Source organism: Sapajus apella, unplaced genomic scaffold (assembly GCF_009761245.1).
Source record: "Sapajus apella isolate SASKATOON/1434 unplaced genomic scaffold, GSC_monkey_1.0 scaffold14, whole genome shotgun sequence".
Lineage (NCBI taxonomy): Eukaryota > Metazoa > Chordata > Mammalia > Primates > Cebidae > Sapajus > Sapajus apella.
Genome location: NW_022436954.1, coordinates 19,440,478 through 19,463,040, shown reverse-complemented (window position 1 = coordinate 19,463,040; position 22,563 = coordinate 19,440,478). Strand labels below are relative to the sequence as shown.

The 22,563-nt window shown below is 37.9% G+C and overlaps 1 protein-coding gene across 4 annotated transcripts in view; it reads left to right on the top strand.

Moving 5' to 3' along the window:
* Nucleotides 1-22,563, top strand: part of HSD17B12 (hydroxysteroid 17-beta dehydrogenase 12) — a 164,056-nt gene that overhangs the window by 130,388 nt on the left and 11,105 nt on the right. For all 4 annotated transcript variants that reach the window (XM_032283544.1, XM_032283546.1, XM_032283545.1 and 1 more), the window contains 3 exons: nt 5,211-5,245; nt 13,652-13,733; nt 15,340-15,405. In XM_032283544.1, coding sequence (XP_032139435.1) covers nt 5,211-5,245; nt 13,652-13,733; nt 15,340-15,405 — 183 coding nt within the window. The remainder of the gene's footprint in view (nt 1-5,210; nt 5,246-13,651; nt 13,734-15,339; nt 15,406-22,563) is intronic.

The window sequence follows — 22,563 nt, the reverse complement described above, 5'->3', positions numbered from 1 at the left end:
GGGAGTAGTTATAGATTGGTTCTGATGTTCTTTCCAGCTCCACATGAAGCTAGTTTATAGGAGAAATGCCTATATCTGAGTGAAAATGTAAAAATCTCTGAGAACTTTAGAAATTGTTTTCTCTTCCCCAAACCTGTCACTTTTGAGAAGTTAGCCTATTTTGGAAAAAACTTAGGTATTGGAAGGTCTTAGCATACTGCAGTATGTGAAACTTGGAAAAACTGTGTATGATGGTATACGCATTCTTTTTTAAAATTTTGTTTAGAGTTTATAAATTATGGCTTTGGAATCATTAATTGGCGTGGAGCTCTTTTTCTGAAAAGTTCTTTTTCTTCTGATAAATTATTTTAATGTAGATTAAATCATATTTATTACAGAAGGAAAAATTTTGTTTTTAATGATATATGGTTGACTTTGAGGTTAAGTAATATAGGGCGGGGAAATGGCAAGGGGAGCTCTTAACTTTCACAAAAAATTCACATTAATAAAAAGGAAAATCAAATAATACTTGGAGATCTCAAAGCACTCTTAAAAACTTTATCTAATTAGGCTTTCTACCCCCTGTGCAGTAAATATTCTGTTAGCTATACAGGTGAGATTCTAAGAATTAGTAATTAAGCTGTGTTCTTTTTACCTCGGTGCTCAAATTATACAGTTTGCCAAAGGAAATGTGTGCTGTGTCATTCTAGCATGACTTTCAATGGAGTTACCATCGAATTTCTCCAAAACAGGCATTGTGTAACATTGTTGTCACTTTCTGTAATTATTTTCACTGGTATACTGTGATTTTGAAAAATTATTGTTAATGATTACAGTTGAAAACATGTTTAAGGTATTTGCATCTAAGAAATTGTTTTCTTCTCAATTGTGTGGGTACATTTTTAGTTACTTGAATTCAGATCCTATTTACTGAAAGCAGGTTTCTTTGGGATAGAGGGAGGGCAGAGGTGGGCAAAGTGGCTATTTGTGGTATCCTAATTCTGGGTATGAATAGCCTGGACTCCTGGGGCTTTGCCTGGATTCTAGGGTGAGTTGTTATACTTCATTCCCTACGTATATTATAATATTACTTGTTTTCTTATTTTGTTAAAGCATCTTGAATTTTAATGTAATTTTTAATTTGAGCTTTTGCGTTTTTGAACATTATGCAATCGTATTTTCTTTGCACTGTTTTCTCCAAAAAATGACCAAATGCCAAAGGTTACGTGATACAAGAATAATTTGCATATACTGCATCATTTTTCATACTAAATTAATGAATGGGAAAATCTACATTGGCTCCTGGGTATGAAATAAAGTTTCTTCTACAAACCATTGATTACTGAGGCTACAGGAGTAAAAGAGAAGTTTTATTCATATTAGGGTTTTTTAGAAATAAAATTGTGGTGCTTTCTAATTGTAAAACCAATGCAAGATTGTTTCCAAAAATATGAGAAATATATACAAACATTAAGAAGAAAATAAGTCACTTTTAGTCCTAACTACAGATGGTGTTATTTTAATATAACATTTTCAAGGATTTTCTAGGCCAACCAATGTATTTTTGCTAAATAATCTAATCATCTAAATAATCTCATAGTCCTGATTTTGATTTTCTGTGAGCTAATTGAGCCCCTTTTAAATTTCACAGCCAGAATATACATTGCTGTACCAGTAAATACTAGTAAATATTTTATTCCTGACATTGAATCAAATTCTAAATTTAGCTGTCATGAAGGCATTCATTTATCCTCATATATTTGTATACTTTTAGGCTAGCTTGCCTATAAAGTGATAACAATACATTAAGTGTCATATAGCATATATATTAAACTGTCCCCTTTAGATTCTAGGCATCTAGGACTTTCTTGTGATGAGGATTAATGATACTGTCACTGAAAATATATATGTATATAAATAGGAAACACTTTTCCTGCAAGGGCAAGGATTTCACACTCTCATTATTGTAGAAGTACTATTGCAAAAATGGTTATCTACTTCTTAGGAAAGAATTAAAATTGTTTGCTGTACACTTTTGGAAACAATGCCAACAGGGAAGAAAATGGGTCTGGAAATCATGTTTACCACTACTGGTCTAATATTCTTAACCACTGAACTTGCAAGTTATGATAACCTTTTTTTAGAAGTATGTTAAGATGAACAAAAAATTTTTCCGGTACAGCAATTATCACCTGCAGATGGCCTAAAATTAGCGTTGAGTTAACTCCAGAAACAGCTTGTGAGCTGTGAAATGGAGTTCAGATAGATAGTGAGATTTCACAGAGATGCCTGGTATATTGGTATAAATAACCAAATATCAAGATACCAACTGATGCATACAGATGACTACTAATAGCTAAAAATCCTATAAAAATTTGGTGTTAAAGAAAACTTAATTTGATGTGAACATAATGAAGCCTCTTAACTTATGCATAGAGTATTAACGATTTGTATACACGTACTCAAATAAAGAAGGCTTGAAATTGAATTTATTGTGACTTATAATCTGATGAGAAGGAAAGATAATTCCAATATAGGTGAAGGCATTAATCAATTTGATAAAAGCATGCAGATTTCAGGTTAACTTTGCTCAGGGTTTTCACTGTTATTATTTAACAGATTAAAAAAGATGTTGCATTTTATGACAAGGAGAGACAATTTAGAATCAGAATGTAAGAGGAGGAGCTCATGAGCTCTGAGAAAGAAATTAACTTTTACAGGGCAGAACTTGTGTCTTTCTTTGCTGATGAATCATCTAGTCGTTGAGCATTCAACAAGTATTTCTGGCCTTTAATAGCCAGGCATTGAAAGCAGTGTTTATGTCAAATATTAAAACTTTTTCAGTTTTAGTTCATATATATAAAGAATATATTTTGAACATGTCCCTACATAAAAGGCCTCTTGATGAAGAAAACATTTAATGTTTAGCATACCATTGATATAATTTTGTAAGTATGATTTTATGTTATGGGGTTTTGTTTGGTCTCATCATTTTCTAGATAACTTTTGCCATTCAGAAAGCAGACATTGAATATATACATGGCATGCATGTGGTATAATGGAAAAAATAGCTCCTGATATTCCCTCATCTCCCTGCCCCAAATATTCCAACTAAAAATACAAGAGAGCGTGTTTAGGAGAGTCAAACAGGCAGTGGCCACCCCTCTGGACTCCATTTAGCTGCTTTGTAGCTAACAGATCTCATTTCCTTAATACAAATGCACACGAACACACACACCTAGGTAAAGACATTTTTATTACCAGTCTCCTTCCACATTCTGTTTCTGGTGATCTCAGGACTTTGGTGAGCTGAATTATAGCTCCCCTTCACAAAATGCTGGGAGAACTTTAGCTAAGCATTATGGTCCCTGATGAGATGTGCTAAATAAAAAAAAATGTTTTCAAATACTCTTAGGGTTTTGTATAATCTATCCTTTACAATACAATACTCCGCCACCGTTAATATGCTTGATGTACGTCTGTCTGTACTGCCATACAAAGCTGTTCATAATACATCTAGATTGGATGTCCACATAGCAGACTTTATCTTGGTCAAGTTTGGATAGCATTTTCCTTCTTCAGAATATTTCTAGGAAAACAAAATTCCTTTTTCATCAGAATACTCTCTACTTTAATTAATATATAGCATTATTCAAGATAGAAAAAATAAAATTTCTATGCTTAGCATGCATTCAAATCTTATTACTAAACAGGGTCTGTTTCTTAGAGAATTGATGATATCTAGGAGTCGGGAATTCATGTTACAGCCTCAGTATTTAACTATGAGGTGATTTTGACTAAACCGTTGGACTTCTGAACTTTTCTTGGTTAATCATATATCAAAACAGAGTTTAGAAATAGCCCCTCTCATTATATGTATTTAGTCAACAATTATGAAGTCCTTAAAAAAATGCAGATGTCGCCTTTTCATTGTTGGTTGCTAGAGATCACATCTTAACTCTCTTTAAGGATGCATTTTACTGTACTTACGGCTAGCTAGACCAACAAGAGAAACGAATGTGAAGATACTCTTTGCTAACATATCACTTCATGGAATTCTTTTGAAGACTTTTTGGCTGGAAAATATTATGTGAGCTCTTGTGATTAGAAAGCTAAAGTACAGGTACTGATCAACTTACGACCATTCGACTTTACGACCACAATCGCTAGCCACGACTGCTCCGCGTCTGGCAGCGCAAACGTTGCCCAGCTGGGCATACGACAGTGCGGACCAGCTTCCGGCAGCACTACTGGAACAACTGAACTGTAGCTAATTCATGTTTTAGTCAGTGTTCAAAGTTTTCCTTAAAATGTATGAGAATTCTTTAATTTCTGGAAAGATAGAAGTTGGAGCCTTTATAATATAGAGCTTATCTAGCTACTGAATTATAAAATTATTTCAAAATCTATATACCCATGACAATAACAAAGCATATGTACTTTAGATGGAAAATATTAACACATGAAAGTAATTATAATTGTGGACAAAAATATCTTGAAAAAATGTTTCCTACGGTATTTTTTACACCTGTATTTTGTGTTTTTGTATGCACCTGTATTTTGTAATTTTGTATGTTTTGCAAATACTAAACCAGTTGTACTGGTAATGCAGTGTTTTACCTGACGAATGTAAAAATAAGAAACAAAATGGTGTAGAGATGATACAAATGGCATAAAATGAACAAAGAAATTTATGATATATAACAATAATGAAAAAAAATTATGATAAAATATGACTTAAAGATTTTTATGACATCATTTCACAGTACTGTACATATAGCCTACTCAGCTTACGACCAAATCGTGTTACAACCGGTCTGTCAGAACCAATCGTGGTCGTAAGTCTAGCACTAGCTGTAATCTTGGTAGACAGGATATTTCTTCTGATAACATATATTCTTTTCTGAGAATGCATTTTCGGAAACATAGATTTCATTGTAAATCCTTCATTGTTTGAAGAACTCTGTGCCAGTATTACATTTCAGGCAAGCTAATTTTAGCCAAGTTCATTGAAAGTATTCCCTATGTTCTCTCCAGTAATTTCAGCTGGTTCCTTTTTATGCCCTCTTGACATGGTCACATTCTACAGAGTATAGAAAATGGCCTGCTGTCTGTAGAAATGGCCAATAGTTTCATGATTCCCTTCTTTTTAGTGTGGATGAATTTTCTTTACTCTTTATCTGTTCCCTGCATCCTCAGCCATCATGTATGTTTTGTTTTCTCTCTTGCAGATGACACAATTGGTGCTGCCTGGCATGATAGAAAGGTGAGTCACAAGCTCACACACAAACACTGTAGAAGCAGAGCTCATTATTATTTATAGGGAGAATCCTTGCTTTGAAAAAAATCACTGAAGTGACTAATGAACCAAGCCTCCATGTCTTAGCCACAGAGTGATGTGCCAGGCGAGTCACAGTAGAGCATGAGTCATCGGTGATGGAGGCCTTTTCCACTTGATTCCCTTTTTATTTCTCTCTCTAGGGTTGTAGTGGTTCCTTTAGATCAGGATGAAAAAGGCTGCCTGAGTCACCATCACTAACTCAATTGCCTGCTATTCTGAGGGGGTGGATAGAGTTCCTGGGATATTCCTGGGAGTACCTTCTTAAAGCTGTATTCTCTCAAAGCCAAAATCAGTGGAGTTGGATGAAGCAACACCTCTTCCTCTGGTTTTTCACTTTTTACTGGGAGAATGGCTGGATGAGGAGCTTAAGCATATTATGTAAAGTGATTGTAAGATGTCAAACCAACCCTTGGAGGAAAAGGCATTGTCCACTGGCCCCATCTTTGTTCCAGTTCAAATTGGTTTTGCTAGTACGTGCTGAATGTCTTCATTTTCATTGAGAAATATGTTGTAGAGTTCTGTTATTTGAAACAGTGTGAAGTGTAAAATTTAATTAAGCTGTTTCTTCCTTGGAAAAACCTGAATGATGTCTAGGCCTTCAAAGAAAACCTGCTAAAAAGATTTGGGCTTGCATCCTGAGTTAGCTCAATTATTTGCTGGATTCAGGGCATCTTAATCATCCTTTTTTCTGCAAAATAACTATGAGTTTGGAAGAGACCCAAAGGAATCACAGCTTTGAAAAGGGAAGACCCAAGGACTCTACTTATATTAGGAAACCTCTATGACCCACTCCAGGCAGGGATTACAGCTTATGTTTATTGAGTATATGGTTAAGTATCAGGAACTTAGTAAATGTTAACTCGTTTAACTTTGCTAGCCTCCCACCATTGTACAGATGAGGAAACTGAAGTTAGCAATCCATTTGTTGAGCATCTACAGAGACTGGTTAAGAAACAGTTTCTCAGCAAAGCTCCTTGTAATTCCGTTTTATGTACACTATTTTGTGTATTTTAATTGGTTTATTTTAATAACACTTCCCTTTAAAATCTTCAAACTGCCTATCATTAGGTGTCAGTGGGAGTGGGCCCTTGATAGTCAGATAGGTGTCAGTGATTAGACCGGACCAGAACCCTAGAAGATAGTAGAGTTGGGAAAAAGTAGAACCCAGGAGGGATTAAATGTGGGCCATCATCTTAATCCTAGTTTTGACATCTGCAGGTAACATGATATTAATTCAGAATAGTAAATCTACCCGTTAAAAAAGAAACACTTATAAACCACAGAGGTATGATAAAAGGAATTTTTAATTGTGTTGGTGAAAACCATATCAAAAGAGATAATGGTTGTAAAATTATTTTTCAGCATAAAGTCTTAGTCAAAGAGTCATAGAAATCCAGTGCATTAAATTAATTGACAGTAACCTACCTCATTTGACAGATGAATAAAAAGGGGCCCAAAGAGATGGAGTGCTATGAAGCTATACAGTTAGTAAATAATACAAAACCGAGGAGCTGGGAACTTCACTGCTACCTCTGTAGACCTGACAGCCATGATCACAGCTGGAGCATTACATAAAAGCAGTGCAAAAAAGGAGAGGCCATCCATTCAATAGTCATTCGTTGAGTGTATCATGGATGAGTTGGATCCTTGTCTTTTAAGAAACCAAGTTGAGGCTGGGCTCAGTGGTTCATGCCTATAATCCTAGTGCTTTGGAAGGCCAAGGAGGGTGAATCGCTTGAGGCCAGGAGTTCAAGACCAGCCTGGCCAACATGGCGAGACCCTGTCTCTACTAAAAGTACAGAAACATTAGCTGGCTGTGGTGGCACACAGCTGTAATCCCAGCTACTTGGGAGACTCAGGCATGAGAATCACTTGAACTCCAGGAGGCAGAGGTTGCCGTGAGCCAAGATAGCCCCACTGTACTCCAGCCTGGGTGACAGAGCAAGACCCTGTCTCAAAAAAAAAAAAAAAGAAAAGAAAAAGAAAAATCAAGTTGATTTTAAACTGGGGTTGAGAAATGGTGGAAAGTTATCAGAAGCTGTGACTGAACCTGACACCACATTACCATTTTGATACTTGTTAAGAACTATTGAGATGTGTGTGGATTTTATGAATCAGTACTTTTGGTTAGGAAAAGGAACATCTGTGTCTACTTGAGTTAAAGGACTTAGTTACTAGATATGTCAGTCAAGGTTAGCTATCTGCTGAAGCAGACCACTCCCAAATCTCAGTGGCTTCACACATAAAGGTTTACTTTTCCCTCCCCTCTCTACCCAGTCATTCAGAGATCTGAGGCTCCTTCCATCTAGGGGCATCATCATTTTCTAGGATCTTGGAGTTCTCTGCATCCAGCTGACAGATGAAAGAAAAAAGAATAAAGATGGTGTGTTTTTTTGCTGTTTGTTTTGGTTTGATTTTTTTTTTGTGGGGGAGGGGGACGGAGTTTTGCTCTTGTTACCCAGGCTGGAGTGCAATGGCGCGATCTCGGCTCACCGCAACCTCCGCCTCCTGGGTTCAGGCAATTCTCCTGCCTCAACCTCCTGAGTAGCTGGGATTTCAGGCACGCGCCACCATGCCCAGCTAATTTTTTGTATTTTTAGTAGAGACGGGGTTTCACCGTGTTGACCAGGATGGTCTCGATCTCTTGACCTCGTGATCCACCCGCCTCGGCCTCCCAAAGTGCTGGGATTACAGGTTTGAGCCACCGCGCCCGGCTGGTTTGGTTTTTTTGAGACGGAGTCTTGCTCCGTCACCCAGGCTGGAGTGTGGTGGCGTGATCTCGGCTCACTGCAACCTCCATCTCCTGGCCTCAAGTGATTTCTCCTGCCTCAGCCTCCTGAGTAGCTGGGATTACAGGTGTCTGCTGCCACGCTTGGCTAATTTTTGTATTTTTAATAGAGATGGGGTTTTACCATGTTGTTCAGGCTGGTCTCGAACTCCTGACCTCGTGAACTGCCCACCTCAGCCTCCCAAAGTGCTGGGATTACAGGCGTGAGCCACTGTGCCCGGTCATCAAGATGGTTTTAAGGGAAGTTTCACTTCTGCCCACATTTCATTGTCCAGAACTCAGTCACAGGCTGCAACTACTGCAAAGAAGACCAGAAATGAGGGCCGGGCGTAGTGGCTCACGCCTGTAGTCCAAGCACTTTGGAGGCCAAGGCGGGCGGATCACCTGAGGTTGGGAGTTCAAGACCAGCCTGACCAACATGGTGAAACCCCGTCTATTTAAAAAAAAAAAAAAAGACCAGAAATGTTAACTGTATGCTCAAAGAGGAAAGAAACACTCCAAGTTAGCAGATCTTCTGAAAGCATTCTTACCTTACAAATTATAAGTGGTTTTATTATAGCCTGCTCTTTACACCATCCCCAAATGGCTTATTTCCTATGGCTGGTTTCCATAGCATTAGTATCTCCATTGAGTAACAGCAGAGTCCTTTTTCATGGTCCTTTGTTGTTTTCCTTCCACTGGTTCCACCTCTGATGTATGAGATTTTCCAAACCCTCTAGAACGATAGCCTAGGGCCAATTTGACTAACACTAAACAAGTATCTATAATCAAACTAAGGTATTGTTACCATAGATGTAGAAAGTACATAATTACATTATAGAGGAAAGTTGCTCTTTTCACTTCCCTGGAATTATAAACATTGTGTACAGCTGGAACCAGAAGGTGGTTGCCATAACAACCATGGGAAAGCTAAAAATAGCCCCTTTCATACTGTATTGCTTAAGGTGGAATTATGACATGTTATGGTGTTTTAGGGCAGGGAATTCTCTTTCATGTGCTAAATGTTTGCAAACTTTCTTCAACAAAGCAATGTTTGTGTAATGTAAGTATTTGGATTGCTGGTTCTAATTATACACCTGACCCCTGTGTTCCAAGGTTCTTTTTGACATAGATCTCTATTTTTATAGGCTTCTCACTCTTCTTGAGAGTCTGTTAGAGAGCTGTCTGTGCCAATTTCAGTATTATGTTTAAGCTTTAAAATATATATGTAATGCTAACCTTCCCCCTCAAGAGCATGCTTTTGTACTCCTTGATATGAAGTAGAAATGCGAAGAATTGGGATGGGATTTTTTTTGTTTTTTTTTTTTGGTGCATTATTCCTTGGCTACTGTCACATTCTGTATGCAGTCAGCAGTCCCCACTGGGATTGACTCTGCAGTTCCAGCTCCTCACAGCAGCACCTCTCTCTCCTCGCCTGCACTGTGGGACAATGATGAGGTTTCTAAGGAAGGTAGAAATCAGTGACTTACTTCAAATGAGACCTGTTACATCATCTAGGACAGTAGTGTTTTTCTGATAGAATATTAAGGCATTTATAAAATAAAGGCTTGGCAATTTTAAAAAAATCCAGGTGACAATTAAGGGAGTCTTACTGGGAATTTCACAGGTCTGAGGGAATTCCATGAGAGAGCATATCTATAGGAAGCTATAAATGCAAAGTACTGAGTTTTACAGAGTTGGACAAGTTTAATGCCTGGCTTGTGGGAGGAACTGTAATTAAAGAGAATATGTTTATATGAAAAGGTACTTTCTTGTCAGCAGTTGGTGTTTTCTGCTTTTGTTCTGTTGTTGTTTTGTTTTGGGTTTTTTTTTGGGGGGGGCAACATTTTAGTCTAGTAGATCCTTGGTAATTTGTACCACTGAGACACCATTGTGTGGCTATTAGCAAGTAAGCAGTATAATGAATTAAGAATGTTGCATCACAGAAAACATTGCATGACTCGTTTATTTGGATATTTGTCATAACAAACTAGGAAATGCACTGAGTATGAGCAACATGAGTCTTCATTATAGAACTTCAGCAGAAATTCTTAATGTACCTTCCAATCTTAGAATTGTTCCCAAGTCCCCGGAAAATGAGAGATTAACCAGGGTTTGGTTTCATGTTTGTTTCTGTGTGCAATTAAGTGCAGCCCATTTTGTCCTTCTGCTTGATATGACAGAGTTGTCATGAGTCTGGCTGTGCCATGGAAACTGGTTTGACGTCACTAATTCTGCTTAAATGGAGGATTAGAGCTAGACAATGTGGTTGATTTTAAGGGCGAGTCTTTTGTGACTTGCAGTCCCAAATGCTCAGCCCCATTTCTACATAGAGAACAGATACTATATACAGTACAAAGATTAAGGCAGGCTATACCAGTATATGATTTATGATTCAGACAACTAACTTGAATATTATTGCCCTTGGAAAGAAAGAGCAAGAGAATTTTACGCTGTTGTGTGTGTGGGTGTGGGAGGAAGGTTTTTGCTAGACAAGTATGTGAGCTTAATGGCAGGACAGAGATTTGTAGAGGGGCTATTTTCTCTACTATAACTTTGGTACAATTATAAATGGTACTCTTTTATTTATTTAGGTCGAGTGCATTTTTGCTTTATCCTTTGTTAGTCTTAGATTTGTTTTCATGTGTTTTAGTGCTCAAATACTGTATTTTGTACGAAGTACCCTAAAACTCTGACTTTTCACTAATTCAAAGTAGCTCCACCTCACAGAAGTTTTAAATAGGATTAGAATACTTGAGAAACAAAATCTTAGTTGCCTCAAGGAGCAAACAAGTAAGGGAGCATGACTGCATGAATGTGACATGAGATAATTGATCCGTGTTGTATTTTAATATGGGAAAGAAACTTTTATTATCTTTAAATGACTTTTCCTGTATTGAGATCATTGCTTTGGTGGGTGAAGTTTTAAGAGTCTGTTTTGATCAAGTCCAGATTTAATTTTTAAAATGCATTGATAACGTTAAATTTTACCTTTCACAGATTTTTAAACTGCATTTTGTTAGCGAATGAAATTTAAAATGTAAGATTTCTGTTCAAGGGCACATGTAACCACCCCAGCTGACTTAAGTATAATGGAGCATTTAATCCAGCTGGCAGGACAAGCAGTGATAGGCTGCAGCTTCAGTGGAAAGCCTCATTCTTCTGCATCTACTTCAAACTGGCTTTTTCTTCACTTTCTGTGAATGAGTTTAGACATAGCAGTTCCCACTTATATGAGAAAAGGTTAAAGTAAAACACTACTTTACCTACAAGGTACCTACAAGGATCCTTAGGATACAGGAGGGGGGTTGACTTGTCAAGATCGAGGGTTACTTCTCAGAATGCATTTGTGCTGTATACAATACAATAGCTCTTTTAGTTTTCACTTGATTGGGATCTGCTCAGAGCTTAAAGTTGATACATTCCAATATGTCATAAATATTTTTCTCTCTCTTTTTACAGATTTGTTGAGATAAATTTCACATACTGTACAGTCTACCCATTAGAGCATGCACTTTAATGGTTTTTAGGGTATTCACAGAGCTGTGCATCTATCACCACAATCTAATTTTAGAATATTATCAATACCCCCAAAAAACAAAGATATTTTAAATATTACAAATTAATACTATATTAAAAATCTCCTGTAACAAAAGTGGTTTTTATTCCATTATCATCAAAGGAATTTCTCACAAATATAGATAAAATGAAAGGACTAGATATTCATTGCTAATTTACCAGTTTTTGTGTTAGAATTGTTGGGATCTAACTCCTGATACAAACTCTTACCTTAAAATTAAAAAAGAAATGGTGGCCGGGCACAGTGGCTTATACCTGTAATCCTAGCACTTTGGGAGGCTGAGGCAGGCAGATCACCTGAGGTCAGGAGTTCGAGACCAGCCTCACCAACATGGAGAAACCCCTTCTCTACTAAAAATACAAAATTCGCCAGCGTGGTGGCGCATGCCTGTAATCCCAGCTACTCGGGAGGCTGAGGCAGGAGAATCTCTTGAACTCAAAAGGCAGAGGTTTGTAGTGAGCCAAGATTGTGCCATTGCACTCTAGCTTGGGTAAAAAGAGCTTAACTCTGTCTCAAAAAAAAAAAAAAAAGAAAAAAGAAAAAGGAAAAAAAAGGCTTTTCTGCTTCTGAAGAGGAAGACACAAACAAAAAATACCAGAATGATGTAATTTATCCGTTGACTACTTATTTCCAACTTTATTCAAAACACTGATAATATTTTTAAATTTGAAATATAATTTTTGTCATCAAAATCTTAATGGATTTCACAGCTTAGGAAGGCACGTCGTACTGATAAGGACTTCTGTTAAACAACAACAACTTCTTTCCAGTGACACACACTAAGCTGAGGACCCCCATTTCCCTTTGATGGTTGAAGTGGCATCTTGCCTAGAGGCTGGTGGATGGAACGGGTGACTTTTGGGGATTATTTCATTTCAGATTTATGTCTAAAATAATTTAGGTGCCATTTCATCACGTTTCCTTTATTTTGCACGAAGAGGATCTGTATATTTCCTTTTTCAAGCAAAAAAAAAAAATAGTTGTTGGGGAAGTAAATTCAGACAAAGAACAATGAGGAAGCGGGTTAAGGAAAGGAACCTTAGAAGGGAGACAGGAGGTACGTGGAATCAGGCTGCAGTGGCTGAAAAACGGGAACCCTCTGAGAGGAATAGATTTGAGGGGAAGAGTTGGTAGTTCTGACATTCTTAAACCGTAATTCCATACTTTACCTAACCTATACATACTTATTAACAACGGGTATCTTTATAGCATTGCTTTTCTCAAGCTAATTTTCACTTTTTGTAGAATTAGAAGTTCCTGGTAACTTTGATTTTGAACTTTCAGTAGTCTCTAAAAGTTACAGTAACCACTGAGCTTTGCCTTTTGGCAAAAGACACACTTGATAAACTAGAGAGTCACATAAGGTTAGAGTCAACTCTTTGTTGGTGCCCAAATATCTACAACTCAGGGAAAGTAGAAGGACAGGACATAGCCATCCACTCATTACCAGAAAGTTTTCTTAAGTACCTGTTTGTTATATGCTCAGTACCGTGTGGAATATTTTGAGGGAAAGTGGGCTATTATATCCAGAAGCTTATGGTTTTGTTGGAGGGAGGAAAGAATGTTTATATACATAGAATGATTAAATCCTACAGTAAAGGTAGTACATGATGATATGCTCAAATAAAGGTGCATGCAGGGAATATGAGAGTATCTGTAAGTAAAAATTCTTGGCACTGTGGCTAGAGAAGACCTCAGAGGGTAGAGGTCAACTCGAGGAGACTGGAGATCTGATCTGATCATGCCCTGGATTACTAAGACTGGGAAATGAGCTAATCGTGAAGAAGTGCTATTTTTAGTTGATTGAATTATGCCTCATTTACTGACCGAGCATATCGCATACTGATGGAAGGCAGAGAGAGATGTGTGTTAGAAAAACAGCTACATTATTCAGTTTCAAATAATTATATATCTCAATCTGTCATTCACAAACAACTGTGTATATTATTTGACTCCTTTTACATGGTACATTTTTCCTTTTTAGATCTAAAGGGGCGATTCTGAACATCTCATCTGCCAGTGGCTCACACCCCGTCCCAATGTTGACCATCTATTCTGCAACCAAGGTAAATGGTATTTTCTTAAATCATGTCAATATAGGAATAAGGAGTAATTTTTAGTCTGAAAAATTAATGTAGATTTAACTTTCCTGAAGTTCTATTCTTGGCAGTTTTCCAATAAACTGAGAAGAAAAGGAAAATACCCTACTTGAGTTTCAAGAGAACCAGAGTTAGAGACATACTATGTACTCTCAATAAACTTACTATAAACTTACAAATGGGACACCAGTATATCAGATTCACAGATGTTGTTTTTCCCCCCAGTACTTTACTGATTTTGAAAGTGATACTTATGCCTTCCATAGAGAGGTGACCTAGGCAGTTAGCTCAGTTGATTAGAACATGATGCTAATGAGTCTAAGATTAGAGATTTGTTACACGAATGAGTCCACTTCACACAGCATAGAAGAGACGCATCCAGTCAGCGTGTAAATGTACACAGTAGGCACAAGATAGCCTGGGCGAGGGTGTATTTTGACATATTGTCCAGAATTCATAGATATTCTTTGTTAATTTTTGTGGTGAGACAAGAATTTTCCAGAACTCTTTGTACAATGTCATAATTTCATACAATATCACCATTAACCTCTTCACATTACTACTAGGAAAGTAATTTAGAATGCATCTCCTACTGCCTGCAGGTCAATGGCATCATCTTCAGATACATTGTTGAGGCAACGAATACATCTCTGAAGGGAAAATGACGATTTAGATGTTGAAATTAAGCAGGCTTTTGGGGAAAACTAAAAAATATGTACAGTAAGAACTTGAAACATGGCAGGGAAGGAAAAGAGCAAAACCTCCAACTTCTTTTTCATGTGAAAAAACAGCCACTACTGTCTTTTGAAAAAGCTTGGTACCACCTCCCAACCCCTACAATCTACTTTCTGAATCTCGGAGCATACTGTAGGCAAGTTTCAAATGAATGCCATGGTTCTTGAAGGGATTCGTGAACTTCACCTTACCTGTTCTAATCCATGGATACAAAACTATTACTCATTAGGACCCTTGAAAAGTCATTATTGATTCTTTGCATTTCTAGTCTGAGGTTGAGTCCACATTTGAAAACTGGCACATTGTATTTTACAAATACATTTAAGGTTGTAGTATCAGAAGAAGATGGGCTGTCACATTCACCTCTATACTTCTTGGATCTTGTCATCCCCAGGCACCAAGAGGATGCTTGTTCTGTTCTTTTAGCAACAACACAATCCCCATAGAACAGACTTGAACAGACTTGATACTGTGTTTCTGTTTGAGTGACAAGTGGAGAGATGAAATGCATCCTTTGTTATATAAGAGAAAAATAGTTTTTCTTGGAAAGTAATTTTCTGGGGGGAGAAAAGGATAAGAAGAGCCTTTTCCAGTTAAATCAAAATTTGATCTGGATATTATATTTCGTAATATAATACTTCATTTAGTGGCAGATAAAAACAATGAGGTTTTGAGGTGTTTTTCTAAGTTGCATTTGAAATGAAAAAAATGATGAGAAATCACAGCATTAAATGGTTAGTTTAATTATGGTTAGTTTATTATTTTTGTTTCCATGGCTACAAATCAGGCAGATTGATGTAATGTGTGTGTTTTCTTCTCACTCCCACTGCCCTCCCAGGCTTTTGTAGATTTCTTCTCTCGGTGCCTCCATGAGGAGTATAGGAGCAAGGGCATCTTTGTGCAGGTGAGTGGAGTTTGTTTCACTGAAGTACCCCTGTTTTTGTGTGGTTTCCAGAGCAACTGTTGCTGTCTTGGCAACAAAAGAAAATCATATTCCTAGGTAAGTGAACGTGACGTTAGCACACCATTAAAAACATGGCTTCTTTTTCCTTAATGCACTTGTCTAGATTTTTAAAAAATTATCCCCTAGAATTTCTAAATGGGGATACCTAAAGTGGAACTAAATGTAGTATAAATAGCTGAAGCATAAGTTTTAAGTTCTTAGTGTTTTATTTTGAGAGACCAAGACTATCAGCATCTCTCTCTTTTTTAATTGTGATAAAATAAGCATAAAATGTACCTTTTGAATCATTTTTAAGTATGCGGTTCAATGGCATTAAGTACATTGACATATTCTGCAACCATTGCCGCCATCCACCTCCAGAACTTTTTCGTCTTCCAAAATGGAAACTCTGTACCCATCGAACACAAACTCCCTATTTCCCCTTCCCTCCAGCCCCTGGCAACCACTAGTTGATTTTCTATCTCTATGAATTGGACTACTCTTAGGGTACCTCATATGGGTGGAATTATACAGCATTTGATCTTTCATGACTGGATTATTTCACTTAGCATGTCTTCAGGGTTCATCCATGTTAAAGCATGTGTCAGAATTTTCTTCCTTTTTAAGGCTGAATAATATTCCATTGTAAATAGGCCACATTTTGCTTATCCATTTACATGCCAATGGACATCTGGGTTATTTATTATTTTTGTTTTCATGGCTACAAATCAGGCAGATTGATTTGTTGTTGTCACTTTACTCATCTGGGTTGTTTCCACCTGTTGGATATTGTAGATAATGCTAATATGAGCATGGGTTTACTTGGAAACTGTTTTCAAATCTTTTGTATGTGTGTACACACACACACATACACACACACACGCACACATTCCACTACTCTGTGTGTATGCGTGTGTGTGTGTGTATATATATATATATGTGTGTGTGTGTGTAGATATATATATATACACATACACACAGTATATACACACACACACACACACACATACATTTCCACTACTGTGTGTATATATATATACATTTCCACACTGTGTGTGTATATATATATACTGTGTGTGTGTATATATATATATATATATGCTACTAGATATATATATACACACACACAGTAGTGGAAATGTATATATGTGTGTGTGTGTGTATATATATGTATATGTGTGTGTGTATATAGAGACACACACACACACACACAGAGTAGTGGAAATACTGGGTCATATGGTAATTCTGTTTTAAATTTTTTGAGGAACTTTGATGCTATTTTCCATATCAGCTACACCATTTTACACTTCCACTGGCAGTGTACAGGGTTGCAGTTTCTCCACATCTTCACCAACATTTGTTACTTTCGATTTTGTTTGTTTTTTATAATAGCTGTCATGATGGGCATGAAGTGGTATCTCCTTTTGGTTTGCTTTTCTGTGATGATTAGTGATATTGAGCATTTTTTCATGAGCTTTTTTGGTCATTTGTATATCACCTCTGAAGAAATGTCTATTCTGGTCCTTTGCCTGTGTTTAATAAAATCATGTTGTTTGGTTTCTTGTCATTGGGTTGTAGGAATGATCTATATATTCTGGATGTTACCCCCTTAGTAGATACATGACTTGCAAATATTTGTCTCCCACTTCATGAGTTGTCATTTTACTCTGCCTTTTGCATAATGCCTTTTTATGCACAAAAGTTTTAAATTTTGATGTAGTCCAGTTTATCTATTTTTTTCTTTTGTTGCTGGTGCTTTTGGTGTCAGATGCAAGAAACGCTTGCCAAATCCAATGTCGTGAAGCTTTGTCCCTGTGTTCCTCTAAGAGTTTTCTAGTTGTAGTTCTTTGATCCACTTTGAGTTAACATTTATATGCCTTTGAGTTTATTATGTAGCTAGCAGATACAATGCTGTGAAAACACAAAATTTGCTTCCTGTGAAACACAAAATTTGCTTCCTGTGAAACAGAAAGCAAATGTTGGAGTTTTGAAGGGTGGCAATCTCAAATTAGCCACTCTTCAATGGAAAGAAATCATATTTCCATGCTCAGGCACTTTTTAAAAAATGTCTTGGGAGACGGTGCAATTTGTACCTCTTTCCTGCTCCTGCCCATCAGCTAATCCACCTCTACACACATCTGGTGTTCACTGTGGCTTTCATTCCTATGAGCCCAGCATTTTAGTGTTTGTATCCTGAAGCCCCAAATGATCCATCAATATAATAATAGTGAATATTTGAGTGGATACTTTTCAGGTACAGTGCTAAACACTTTTATATGTATCATTTCACCGCATCTCATAACAATCCCATAAGATAGTGTGATTATCTTTTTTTTTTTTAATTGCAGAAATTGGGGCTTAGAGAGGGTAAGCCACTTGTCCAGGTTGAGCTGGGACTCAAATCTGGGTCTGTTTGGCACTAAAGTCTTTGTTCTTAACCAGTAGGCTGTTTGCTCCAGGCCTGTAGGTCAACATTGAACCCTTATTGGATCCATTTGTGCTCAGGGAGTGATGGAACCAGAAGGTGGTTGATTAGTTCTGTTTCCTCCTTTATGCATGTAGACCATCAAGATGGGCCTAAATGTCATGACATGTAGCTTCTAAATCTTTTTATGGAGTAGATACTGGTGGGAACTAAATCATCTACTGTGAGATAGAATGGCAATGAAAGGAAGGGATGACTGTTTTCTCACCTTCCAGCTTCAAATAAGAGCCTGCTTCCTCTAAACCCCGACCCGAGTTTCATCCAAGGGAACCTTAGATGTCGTAGCCACTTGATGTTATTTCTGACTTGCAGCTTCCCATATGTATAGGTTTCATTCATGAGAACAAGTTTTCTAGAATCCTGGATTTTACACTAAATTACTGTACTCTCTTTTTCCCCTTTCCTTGACACCAGCCATTTTAATGCTAATAATCGAATCTTCAATGTAGAATATGTTGTATTTCAGTAACAAGGAAACCAGTAAAGCATTTGTGAGAAGCTACTGCATGCCATGAGAAGGTTTTCGTGGGAAGGTATCACATGCCATGCAATGGTATACCATTTTCATTCTGATGAACCTAATTGCAATCAAGCTATTAACTTGATAATTTGTAAACACCTATTGAGACTAGGCAGGAATGCTAAAAAGGTCCATTGGTGGTTGACCTATAAGCAGAATGACCAGAAACTCTAAGTGTCTTAGTGACAGAAGGTAGCATTAGGCCTTGTGAGCAGGGACAAGCAACTCACATGTTTCCCTCAGAGATCTTTTCTCCATATTTTCCACCTAGTAATCTGGTGTGACTAAAAGCTACTATAAAAACACATTAGCATTTGTCTTCTGAAATATTTTATTTCAATAACGTTTGTTTTTCCCTAATAATGAATTATAAACTGTGTCATTTCATCCGTCATTGTGTTTTGTCATATGAATTCATTCAGGGTTTAAACTTTGAATGAATTTGATGAAAAAATAAAGACTCAGATGTTTGTGAGGGAAAGTACAGTCATTCTATACGAATACATCAGAATGTTGAAGTAGAATAGAAAGAGAACCTCTTATTAATTCTGATCAAAGGGGCAAAAGAAACATAATCTGAATGAAGCTCAGAGTTAAACATGATTGGTTTTTCCTTGGTGGCGTTTTATGCCCACAAATTTTTTGGACTAGGAGTATTTATCAGCTGATTCTGCCTTGTACTCCAGCCCACACATGTTTCCTGGTAGATCTTATTAAAATACAAATCAGATAATGTTGCTTTCCTTCCTGGTCCTCTAGTGGCTGCCCATAAGGTTTAGGATTAGATTTGAACTCCACAAGACCATCTCCTTTCTTGCCACTCCATCTTCCTCCGCCACCCACGTTCAGACCAGAGTAGACATCCCGTGTCCAGTACACGCGCTGTCCTCTGAACTGCCCATGACTGGCTTCTCTGTTCGCATCCTTTCCCCAACTCCTCTCCAATTCTGCTCACCATATTTCCTTCCAGCCCCATTTGCACCTGAGCCCTACGGCCCCCGTCCCTCTCTCAAGGCCTGGGTCACAGTTCCCCTGCCCTGGAAAGCCGTCTGTCAGCTTCTTGGCACATTTTCTTGGGGCTCTCATTAGAGCTCCTTGTGTACCCCTGCCTGCTACTGTCTGGCCCTCCCCTGTCTCCCCACTTCCATGTATTCTTGAGAACAGGGCTTTTTATCTTGTGTGCCTCTGTGTTGCTGGTGGCACTTGTCATTCGTGGCAAACGGGAGACCTACCTTTTCCATGGCATCACAGAAAATTCTGGTTGTGCATGGTCAAGCTTTGCGTTACATAGGAATCTGTTTTGAAGGCTTTTTGAGCTGCTTCTGTTGCTTCCATATGCTCCTGGTCTTGAATTTTCAGCCTCTGTATCTGAATGGCTTCTAGACTAATGTTATGTGGCCAAGTTTCCATTTTTTTCTAATCCTTTCAAAGAAAGCTATTTTTTTTAGGTCTACCTCCATGTGAACGTACATCAGATTGCTCTTTTGGGGAAGGAAGGGGGTATGTTGTTCAAATTCTAGATTGTTTTATATTACTTCTTAATATTTTTCTTTTGCTTTTCTCACCCCATCTTTCCCCCAACTTCTTCTTTCCTGTAATTTTATAAGAGCATTTAAAATTGCCTTCAAGAATTCAGATTTGCCATTATATAAACATTTCCTGGAAATGCAAAATTGCAGTAACAACAACAAGTGATATAAATGCCCTGGAGGTGAATTATGGGCCTGAGAGACTATTTGATTTTGAGCAGAGGATGAGAAGCACATTCTCAAGGAAACCTTATCAAAAGTGTAGTCTGTTGATGAGGACTGTTTGTTCTCATTACCTTATAATTAAAGCCCAGTCCAAAAAAAAAAGACACTTGTATCTTTCAAAAGGCAATATTATTATGAGTAATTTGACTGGCTAGGTAGTGGGCCCTAGCCCTGGGATCCTCCTGTCTGCCCTGTACTAACTAGCAATACTGACCAAGGAGGAAGTAGCTAAGACTAAGGCTAAATCCTAAAACTACACCTCTTGAACTCTTATTCTGCAAAATTTTCATAAGCCTTCTGGTTTAAAAGAAAATTATGTGGAAATAATTTCAAGCCTACAGAAAAGTTACAAGCGTAAAAATAGTGCAAACAATACTCTGATACCCTTTGCTTAGATTTACTCACTGTTAACATTTTACCACATTTGTCTTATCATTGGAGAGTAGGTGCACACATTATGGTCCTTCAATTCTAAATTCTTGAGTGTGTACTTCTGAAAAATAAGGGTTTGTTTGTTTGTTTGTTGTTTGAAGACAGAGTCTGGCTCTGTTGCCCAGCCTGGAGTGTAGTGGAGCTATCACAGCTCACTACAGTCTTGACCGCCCAGGCTCAAGTGATCCTCCCAACTCAGCCTCCCAAGCGGTTAGGACTGCGGGCACATACCACCAAGCCTAGCAGTTTTTGTTGAGACAGGGTCTCACTTTGTCACCCAGGCTGATACAAACTCCTGTGATTCTCCCACCTTGGCTTCCCAAAGTGCTGAGATTACAGGTGTGAGCCACCATACCCAACCAGAGTAAGGATATTCTCGTATGTAACCACAATACCCATATCAACTCGGATTTAACATCGATGCAATAATTTTATCTTATGTACTATCTGTGCCCAATTTTTGACCTTATAATATTCTTTATCCTCTCCTCTTTCTCCACTAAAGAATGCAATCTAGGATCAGGTATTATATTTAGTTGTCCTCTCTGTTTAGTTTTCTTTAACCTGGGATATAGCTAAAACCTTTCTTTGTCTTTTATGACAGTGACATTTTTTAAGAGTATGGTATTTCTCCTTTTTAATTATACATTCCTCATTTGAGGTTTTGTTGACGCTTCCTAAGAGGAACCCAAAAGTGAGATTTGGGTTATATTTGGCTTTCCTTGCCAAAATACCACATATGTATGTGATGTTGTGTCATCGGGGATCATGCCGGGAGGCACACAAGATCTATCTGCTCTTCATTGGTGGCGATGTCTCTGACCCCCCCACTCAACAAGTGTTACCCAGCTTCTCTGCCATATAATTACTATTATTTCCCTTGCACTAATAAGCAATCTGTGGGGAGACCCTAAAACTGTGCAAATATATTGGTCATTATCAAAATTTCCCCCAGATTTAGCATCAGTGATGTTGCTTCACAAACCTGCCTGATAAAGAGATTTTTGATGCTAAAGAATTCCTGAAGCCCTGGCTGGATATGTAGTCATTTCAAAATGAAAAGTCACAGTTAAAGCATGGTCACGGTTTCCTCAATCCAGGCTGTGGTTTTATGTAAACTGCATTGGTCATTGGTGTGCTTAGAGGCAGTGAGGAAAGGACACGGAGCTTGGAGTCAGCAGACCAAAGTTTGAGTTCTGCCTTCAACATGGGGTGATCATCGGACCTACAGAAAGTTGCTTGATTACTTTAACCTTTAATCTCCCCTTCTGGCAAGTGGGATAAATGATGTGAGATAAAAACACTGCAAGCTGGGAAATGATATATAAAGTGTGAAGAAGAGAGGAAAGAAACTTACGTTTATTGGATATCGACAGTGTGCCCATGTTTTCACCTCTTTTGTTATCTCATTTTACATAGATATTAACCTAGTCCCATTTTACAAATAGGAAACAGGATCAAAGTCCTTTGCCCGGTGCAATGGCTCACGCCTATAATCCCAGCACTTTGGGAGGCCAAGGTGGGTGGATCACTTGAGGTCTGGAGTTCAAGACCAGTCTGGCCAACATGGTGAAACTCCGTGTCTCCTAAAAATACAAAAATAAGCCAGGCGTGGTGGTGCATGCCTATAATCCCAGCTACGCTGAGGGGCTGAGGTACGAGAATCGCTTTAACCTGGGAGACCGAGGTTGCTGTGAGCCGAGATTGCACACCCGCGCTCTAGCCTGGGCAACAGAATGAGACTTTGTCTTAAAAAATAAAAATAAAAAGAATCCTGAAACTTGCCTAAGGTCAGTTTAGTTTATCAAACAGCTTGTGCCTGCTATTTACCAGGCCCTTAGCTAAACGTCTAGGAAGCAAAGGTGAATAAGACCCAGTCCCTGTCCTGAAGGCACACACACACAGAAAAGACAGTTACTTAACACATT